The 10,060-nt window shown below is 35.3% G+C and overlaps 1 protein-coding gene across 2 annotated transcripts in view; it reads left to right on the forward strand.

Moving 5' to 3' along the window:
- Window positions 1-9,349, forward strand: part of LOC110442835 (coiled-coil domain-containing protein 178-like) — a 30,645-nt gene extending 21,296 nt beyond the window's left edge. For both annotated transcript variants that reach the window (XM_021486651.1, XM_021486652.1), the window contains 6 exons: window positions 2,069-2,182; window positions 2,352-2,497; window positions 6,250-6,335; window positions 6,692-6,765; window positions 7,273-7,422; window positions 7,917-9,349. In XM_021486651.1, the coding sequence (XP_021342326.1) occupies window positions 2,069-2,182; window positions 2,352-2,497; window positions 6,250-6,335; window positions 6,692-6,765; window positions 7,273-7,422; window positions 7,917-8,252 (906 nt within the window). In that variant the 3' untranslated portion in view covers window positions 8,253-9,349. The remainder of the gene's footprint in view (window positions 1-2,068; window positions 2,183-2,351; window positions 2,498-6,249; window positions 6,336-6,691; window positions 6,766-7,272; window positions 7,423-7,916) is intronic.
- Window positions 9,350-10,060: the final 711 nt, after the last annotated feature.

Raw genomic sequence — 10,060 nt, forward strand, 5'->3', positions numbered from 1 at the left:
ATATTTTGTATTAATCCAGAAGCCATGTTTTAAATGTAGGTCAGAGATGTGCTACAACGACATGGACATGTATTTTGAGTGTTCTATTCCGTAATATACTATATATTTGTGTCTGTGACATATATATGAGATCTATATTATATAAACCGTGAGTAGACATCGTTGTCATGAACTGTTAACCACTTATGTGAGTTTTTCAAGCCGATTTTGTTCCGCCCGGATTTCGGACAGAAGCTGCATCAAAGAATTAGTGCTTCGGAAATGAGAGGTCGCAGTCGGCAAAATCATATCTGATTGAAAAAAGGCCGACCAGCGGCCTCTCATGTTATGGGAGTAATCTCAACCCATGCATCAAATTGAAATGTTGGATGTGACCTACTTTTCATGGTCCATTGACTTTGTCAGCATCTCCATCAACATTAAGTTTTTGCATTTAAGTTACTTTCTCTGAAACTATAAGTGCTAGACTAACCAATAACTTGACATGTGCATTGATGGTAAATGCGGGGCAGAGGCGAGACATATCAATCCAAATGGCTTGTTAAATTATAAGGAGCACTAGAATAAGATCACCTCTAAAATATGTTCATTTACTGTGGTTTAGCTCTTGTGAAACCAGACTACAAAATGTACCTTTTGTGCTCCGTGAACAGATTGATCCTGATTATGTATTTTCTAAATGCCAGCTGATAATCCTTGAAATGTCCATGTCTATTACCTGCACAATCTGTACTTGGTGTCTAGACAATGGTACAGTAGGCAGGAGGTCACAGAACATAAATGCAGGTAATATGTGGCAATTATCTGGTCGTCCTAACCCTTATACAGCAGGGATAATTAGGTCCGTCTGCCCTCACTCTGGTCTACAAAATAGATCACACTAGTGTCGGTGTTCCATCATATTTACAAAGGTCTTTTAACAGAACTTTTACGTTTGAGGAGTCAGTGTTTTCGGAACCTTGTATAATCTAGTGTTTGATTGGTCGATCAGTCACACATACATTGTACTGTGACCCTTGGTGATTATCATCTTAGATAAAAATATTGCATGCTGCATGAACTAATATATCTTGCTTCAGTATCAGGCTGTGCCTATGTATTATACGCGTGTTATTTTCTACAGAAAGTTTACCATTTATCCTTGCTTGCTGTAATAACCTGAAGCTGGCATTTTTAACATTGCTGGATTTTACTCCACAAAATTGTGATTGTTGTATTGATTGATGAGTTGTCTGTTGTTTGATAAACAATATCATTTTGTATTTTTTTTGTATTTATAATGTTATGTTTGAAGTTTGCTAACAAGTCATTATATTGATATTCTATCATTGTTTTTTTTAAACGAAATGAACCCTATTTTTGTTTTTGACACATGTCTTAGGTAATGCAGGTGTCTAGGGGATCGAGTACACTACAGTGTTTGCTTAAGATGGAATTGCACTTTTGACACTAGCGCCACCACTTTCCTTATATGGAATCTCATTCATTATTTTTATTTTTTTGCTTTTTGCATTGTCTTTCAACACATTAGATTAAACTTTGTAAATCAGGTACAGTGATAACCAGCGCAGCACTGTGACAAACAATTTTTGGGCTAATATATCACGGTCTATGTATATTTATTGTTTTAATTCATTTAGAGAAAAATGGAAAAAAAAATGTATCATAAAGGTATTTAACAATTTACTCTTCAATGTTTGGATAAAACCAAGGAATTTACTAGGATGCTGTACTTATTGTTACAGTAGAACTGTAAATATAGTAAAATAGAAAGTACCACTAGTTTAATGCTTAAGGTTGCAAACTTTGCTTTCTATGCGGGCTCTTTAATTTGTGTCTAGTTATTTTTTCCCACAAACTAATTAGGCTGTAATGGACCTCATTGACGGTGTTATATGGGAGACTGATACTTATATTTAGGTAATACAATAAGTGATCTTTGTCGTTGCTGGTACACCGAGTTGTCAGGGATAGAAGCTGAGAAAAAAAATAAAAGCCTGAAGGGCATTCAATTAATGTGGCTATTTGGGAACAGATTTTTAATATTGATCATCATATTTTGTTTCAGAAAAAGGAAAATTTGACTTCACAACTAGAACAAACAAAGAAACAGCATGAGGAGTCCCAGAAAGCATTCAGGTCAAAGATCGGTGGAATAGAGCCCCATCACGCTTACCTTAAAGTAAGAATTCTGTTTTATTTTATACATTTGTATCTGAATTCCATAAAATAGTGAATTTTCAATTGAATTTCAAACGAGAGAAATACACATGAAATGAAAAATCTTCAAAAAATCTGATTATTTGAAGTATTTTTTATTTTTTATTTATTCTTTTTTGTTTCATTTGTAGAATGAGGTGCTTGCATTAGACAAAAGACTAGACCACATGTCTTGGAAAACCGAATTGATGAACAAGCAGATGGATGATTGGGACAGGGAACAGCATACCATGGACAGGCTTGTCAGCAACACACAGAAGGCAATCGCTGACTTTGAGTAAGTAACACTAGTCAGCAACACACAGAAGGCAATTGCTGGCTTAGAGTAGGTATACACTAGTCTGCAACACACAGAAGGTAATCACTGACTTCAAGTACTAAAGAGATGAAAATTATAGTGGTCTGCAATGCACAGAACAGGTCATCAGTCACTTCAAATAAGTCGTCATTGGTGTACAACACAATTTCATTGGTGTACAACACAAAACAGGCCATTAGTCACTTCAAATAAATCTTCATTGGAGAACAACACAAGACAGGCCATCAGTCACTTCAAATAAGTCGTCATTGGTGTACAACACAATTTCATTGGTTTACAACACAAAACAGGCCATTAGTCAATTCAAATAAATCTTCATTGGTGTACGATACAAAACAGGCCATCAGTCACTTCAAATAAGTCTTCATTGGTGTACAACACAAAACAGGCCATCAGTCACTTCAAATAAATCTTCATATGTGTACAACACTAAACAGGCCATCAGTCACTTCAAATAAATCTACATTGGTGTACAACACAAAACAGGCCATCAGTCACTTCAAATAAATCTCCATTGGTGTACAACACAAAAAAGGCCATCAGTCACTTCAAATAAATCTCCATATGTGTACAACACTAAACAGGCCATCAGTCACTTCAAATAAATCTACATTGGTGTACAACACAAAACAGGCCATCAGTCACTTCAAATAAATCTTCATTGGTGTACAACACAAAACAGGCCATCAGCCACTTCAAATAAATCTTCATATATGTACAACACAAAACAGGCCATCAGTCACTTCAGATAAAACTTCATTGGTTTACAACACAAAACAGGTCATCAGTCACTTCAAATAAATCTTTATTAGTTTACAACACAAAACAGGCCATCAGTCACATCAGATAAATCTTCATATGTGTACAACACAAAACAGGCCATCAGTCACGTTAGATAAATCTTCATTGGTTTACAACACAAAACAGGCCATTAGTCACTTCAGATAAATCTTCATTGGTGTACACCACAAAACAGGCCATCAGTCACTTCAAATAAATCTTGATTGGTGTACAATACAAAACAGGCCATCAGTCACTTTACATAAATCTTCATTAGTGGACAACACAAAACAGGTCATCAATCACTTCAGATAAATCTTCATTGGTGTACAACATAAAACAGGCCATCAGTCACTTCAAATTAGTTTTCATTGGTTTACAACACAAAACAGGCCATCAGTCACATCAGATAAATCTTCATTGGTTTACAATACAAAACAGGCCATCAGTCACTTCAAATAAATCTCCATTGGTGTACAACACAAAACAGGACATCAGTCACTTCAAATAAATCTTCATTGGTGTACAACACAAAACAGGCCTTCAGTCACTTCAAATAAATCTTCATTGGTGTACAATACAAAACAGGCCATCAGTCACTCTACATAAATCTTCATTAGTGTACAACACAAAACAGGTCAACAATCACTTCAGATAAATCTTCATTGGTGTACAACACAAAACAGGTCATCAGTCACTTCAAATAAATCTTCATTGGTGTACAATACAAAACAGGCCAGCATGAGTTTTGACTAAGTGTAACATTGCTTCAAGTAATGACAGTCACATCAGATAAATCTTCATTGGTGTACAACACAAAACAGGCCGTCAGTCACTTCAAATAAATCTTCATTGGTGTACAACACAAAAGAGGCCATCAGCCACTTCAAATTAGTTTTCATTGGTGTACAACATAAAACAGGCCATCAGTCACTTCAAATAAATCTTCATTGGCGTACAATACAAAACAGGCCATCAGTCACTTTACATAAATCTTCATTAGTGTACAACAAAAAACAGGTCATCAATCACTTCAGATAAATCTTCATTGTGTACAACACAAAACAGACCATCAGTCACTTCAACTAAATCTTCATTGGTGTACAATACAAAACAGGCCAGCATGAGTTTTGACTAAGTGTAACATTGCTTCAAGTAATGACAGTCACATCAGATAAATCTTCATTGGTGTACAACACAAAACAGGTCATCAGTCACTTCAAATAAATCTTCATTGGTGTCCAATACAAAACAGGCCAGCATGAGTTTTGACTAAGTGTAACATTGCTTCAAGTAATGACAGTCACATCAGATAAATCTTCATTGGTGTACAACACAAAACAGGCCTTCAGTCACTTCAAATAAATCTTCATTGGTGTACAATACAAGGTTTACAACACAAAACAGGCCATCAGTCACATCAGATAAATCTTCATATGTGTACTACACAAAACAGGCCATCAGTCACGTTAGATAAATCTTCATTGGTTCACAACACAAAACAGGCCATCAGTCACATCAGATAAATCTTCATTGGTTTACAATACAAAACAGGCCATCAGTCACTTCAAATAAATCTTCATTGGGGTACAACACAAAACAGGCCATCAGTCACTTCAGATAAGTCTTCATTGGTGTACAACACAAAACAGGCCATTAGTCACTTCAAATAAATCTTCATTGGTGTACAATACAAAACAGGCCATCAGTCACTTTACATAAATCTTCATTAGTGGACAACACAAAACAGGTCATCAATCACTTCAGATAAATCTTCATTGGTGTACAACACAAAACAGGTCATCAGTCACTTCAAATAAATCTTCATTGGTGTCCAATACAAAACAGGCCAGCATGAGTTTTGACTAAGTGTAACATTGCTTCAAGTAATGACAGTCACATCAGATAAATCTTCATTGGTGTACAACACAAAACAGGCCATCCGTCACTTCAGATACATCTTCATTGGTGTACAACACAAAACAGGCCATAAGTCACTTTAGATAAATCTTCATTGGTGTACAACACAAAACAGGCCATCAGCCACTTCAAATTAGTTTTCATTGGTGTACAACATCAATCAGGCAATCAGTCACTTCAAATTAGTTTTCATTGGTGTACAACATAAATCAGGCCATCAGTCACTTCAAATTAGTTTTCATTGGTTTACAACACAAAACAGGCCATCAGTCACGTTAGATAAATCTTCATTGGTTTACAACACAAAACAGGCCATCAGTCACTTCAGATAAATCTTCATTGGTGTACAATACAAAACAGGCCATCAGTCACTTCAAATAAATCTCCATTGGTGTACAACACAAAACAGGACATCAGTCACTTCAAATAAATCTTCATTGGTGTACAATACAAGGTTTACAACACAAAACAGGCCATCAGTCACATCAGATAAATCTTCATTGGTTTACAACACAAAACAGGCCATTAGTCACTTCAGATAAATCTTCATTGGTGTACACCACAAAACAGGCCATCAGTCACTTCAAATAAATCTTCATTGGTGTACAATACAAAACAGGCCATCAGTCACTTTACATAAATCTTCATTAGTGTACAACACAAAACAGGTCATCAATCACTTCAGATAAATCTTCATTGGTGTACAACACAAAACAGGCCATCAGTCACTTCAAATAAATCTTCATTGGTGTACAATACAAAACAGGCCAGCATCAGTTTTGACTAAGTGTAACATTGCTTCAAGAATGAATACTTTAGTCTGTTAAAAATAGAATGTCATCACAGACTTTAAGACAGTTTTACTTCTGTCAACATCATATTGACATCTGAGGCAAATGAAGATTTGCTTTAAGCAATCTTTCATTGGTCATCAATACACATTAGGCCCCAGCTTGCCTGAAATGTTTACACGTAGTCAAAGTTATCACACATTTTATTTTTTGTTGTAGGGAGCGCTTGGAAGAGGTCAATATCCAATTGAAAACCAGCAGGAAACTGGATGAAGATTTGAAATTGGACCATGAAAATCTCTTAGGTAACACAGAGTATTCTAAAATTATTCCAAAACATCACTATTTGAAGTTGTCAGAATCCTATCTAAAATATGTAACTATATTAAGTATAGAATTTGAACACTTCTTCATGAAATTTAGAATACAGATGATGTCTGCCAAACGCAATCTTATTTGTTTTGAATATTTTTTATTATTCATCTTTTGATATTCCTGAGAAAAAAAAGATGAAGTTCTAAAACAGCAATACAAATTGGTACCAGGTATGCACCCTCCCCTCCTCAGCTACATATACGGTGTCCAGAGGAGAGGAGTGTAGTGTTGTTGGCAGTAGAACTGTATGTACCTCAGTAACACAGTTTACACTTCAATGTTACAGCTCGAGTCCACGGTAATGATAAAAACCACAGGGACTTCATGGAAGACCGGCAAAGATTTTTGGAAGACTCAGAGGTCTGTTGTCATTTTATATCAGGCATTCAATAGACTTCATTTTCAATCCATGCACACCTGCTGAATTATCTAAAAGTCCAGAGGCAGACAAAGTAACCAAGAACCTCTTTTCTATATATCTAATGATGAGGGTCTTGCATTGCATATTTGTTTGACCATCCTCAATACTCCATGGGTTACGCTCACTTACACGCACTTACTGTCAGTGTAGATAGCGTGTAAGCGAGTGTAATCCCTGGAGTATCAAGGATGGTGTTTGTTACGAAATCACTTCACCTTCACCTTTACTGACACACGTAGTTTACTAAAAAAAAATCACATAACATATAATCTTTAAAAACAATTTAAGTACATATTTTTTTTTTAAATATTTTAGTATTTTATATTTCTCTAGCTTATTTTAGTGTAAAATTTAGGGGAATTTTGTATCAGAGATTTTTTTATTTAGCAATACATTTTCATCAGAATATAAAATTACACAAATTAACTTCTTTTCTTATTGTTAAGGTTGACCGATTACGTCGACTGGACCAGAACAAACAGCTAGCTTCTCAGTACAGACAGATGCAGAATAAGTTTATTGTAATGAAGGATCTGTTACTGAACACTTATGAGGAGCGGGTCAAGCTCGAGGAGGCCATCAAGGACTGTAAACAGGTAGGCCAGAAATCTTGTATCTCACCTGAGATGATCCCGCCATTTATTTTTCTTGATAAAGTTGGCTTTCTTTACATTAATAACAATTATGATTTATATTTGATTGGATGTAGCTAGTATTGTTTTGACTATCCCTGTCAAAACACATCCCCCCCCATCTCTTTGAATAAGTTTAACTGTTGAAATCACCAGATTTCCATACATCTTGTCCTTTGCTTAAATTAAATTAAGTCATTGCATAAAACAGCTTAAACTACATATATCTGCATGATATTTTGCATAATTGTTTTGTCGAATAGAGGTCATTTTGAGCACTTCTTAGACATATCATATTTCATCATAAATATCCATCCCCCCCCCTCCTTTGAAAAAGTATAATGATGTTTGTCTAGTATGTAGATACATTGTATAATAGTATAATAGTAGCATGACAATGTTGTCCATGTTTTATTAATTTCATGGTGCACTTTTAACATCTGCTGTCTTTATTTCAGCTACAAGCTTTGCAGCAGAGGATGCACGGAGCCATGCTGGAGTATTTCAAGTATAGAGAACTATACAACAAGTCGGAGCTGCGTCGTATGCAGAGCGAGTCCCAGATGAATGGTATTTGTGTGGCTGATCTTCAGACTCAGATGGAGGTTGCACTGAAAAGTATCACAAGCTTCATGGAGACACAGATGGATGGAAAATCGGCCCGGCGTGTCGCTTGGGATATGATCAATAAACACCAGGAAAGAGAGGAGGAGAATGAGAGAAGGATAGGGATTAAGTTACGAGGAGCCTCCCCCGTCATTCCTCCCATCCGCCAACAGCCTGTGCAGGTCTAGCTTTCCTGTGTCGAGGGATCCCGGAGCTATCTGACGACTTACTGCATATTTGATATAATCTCTGCCCATTTGCAGTTATCAAATATTTTTTTCAAAATTATGTGATTAGACACGTCTTTATGAAATTCAAAATTTCTTGAGTTTGGAGCTAGTTTGTCACTTTTCGTTTGTAAGCAGAAGAAACAGAACATTTACGAGCTTTGTTGGACATCATAACAGGGTGTGAGCTATATGTTACTTGTTGTGCAAGAAAATTTACAATCAATACAATGTTGTTTCAACACAGTCTGTGTCAAATACCAGTGGGAGTGTCAGGTTTGTGTTTCTTCACCTTCCTGTTTGTATAACAAGGAGAGGTCTGTGAGTCCGTCACGTCACCCCGTGTTGTCAGTAGGTACTTTGTGTCAGTACTTCACACACACAGTGGGTTTTAGTGGGAGACATTGGAGTATTAATATTGGTAAAATTCTGCTGATAACTTTTTGTATCTACATTCCAATTTAGTGCTTTTCAAGACATGTCCACAGTTTGCCCTGATTGGTCATTTGAGAATGACCATACATTGTTTTAGGATCGGACTAACAGTGTGATATTTCTGACATGTGATAAGAAAGGCAATATGTATCCGTCCACATATATATCCAGTATTAAACTTGAGCATTTGTCATAATTTATTCTTCTAATAGTGGGCTACTTTTTGTAGTGATTATCTATATTTTTTCTTGAAATCAACTTGAGCGATATGTGCCTTTGTGAATGAGTAATAATATTAAAATTAATTAATTTTTCATAAATATAACAATCCAGCATTCAACATATAAGCATTGAATTAAGAAGTGGGAAAAAGACCAGCACGTGATTGTAGACCTGGATTCAGTGTCACTTGTATTTAAGTGGATGTAAGTTAATATCACTTGGTGGTATGTGTCTGTCTGCTAATGTTCGGAAACTTTTATTGTCTTTCAACAGATAATACATTATGTCTTAGGAAGATAAAACTGAATATCATTCCACCTTGAAATTTACTCTTCAGTAATATTTTGTGAAAACTGTGATAAAACATATCTTTTTGTTAATTTTAAATTTCATTGAAATTTTTATAAGTTTTTATTTTAAATTGTTATTTGCTGCAGAACATTTTTACCTGTTGTTTGTTATGTATTTCAAGATTTTTTTAAAGTAACTGTATGAAGCTTTTGTTCAGTGAACACACACATATATTTCTTGGGAATATGTTACACTAAGTGAAATACTTTTGTGAATTTTGTGAATTTTTCACAGTATATGTCAAATTCGATTGAGAATTTTTTATTGCAGAATCTTTGGAATGGCAAGCCATAAAGTATAAAATCTATACCAAGTAGGCAGTGTGGTATACTTGGCTTGTGTAGAGCTTCACAATAGATGTTTCAAATATATGTTTTACGGGGAAATATTGTATTAAATAAAAGCATATGAAAACATGTTATGTTGTTTTTTTATATATATGCATACGAAAAATACCACAGGCCATATTTTGATGTCTGTCTCTTCCTCCATACTTTGGCTTCCACAAGATAACTTGTTCAAGGGTCGTTTGATTATTTTTGATGAAACTCGGATCTAATGTTTGAAATCAAAATCAATTTAACTATAGACGAAGGGAGGTAATCCCTATACACATATAATTTTATATATTTTAACGATTTCGTACATACAATAACTTCCCCTAAATTCGCTTATGCTATAACCGTAGCGTTGTTGATTGCTTGCATTCACACACTAACAATATCATCCCGGCAGACACCAGAACACGTCAAGGACACGAC

The sequence above is a fragment of the Mizuhopecten yessoensis genome, unplaced genomic scaffold (genome assembly GCF_002113885.1).
Source record: "Mizuhopecten yessoensis strain PY_sf001 unplaced genomic scaffold, ASM211388v2 scaffold716303, whole genome shotgun sequence".
NCBI lineage: Eukaryota > Metazoa > Mollusca > Bivalvia > Pectinida > Pectinidae > Mizuhopecten > Mizuhopecten yessoensis.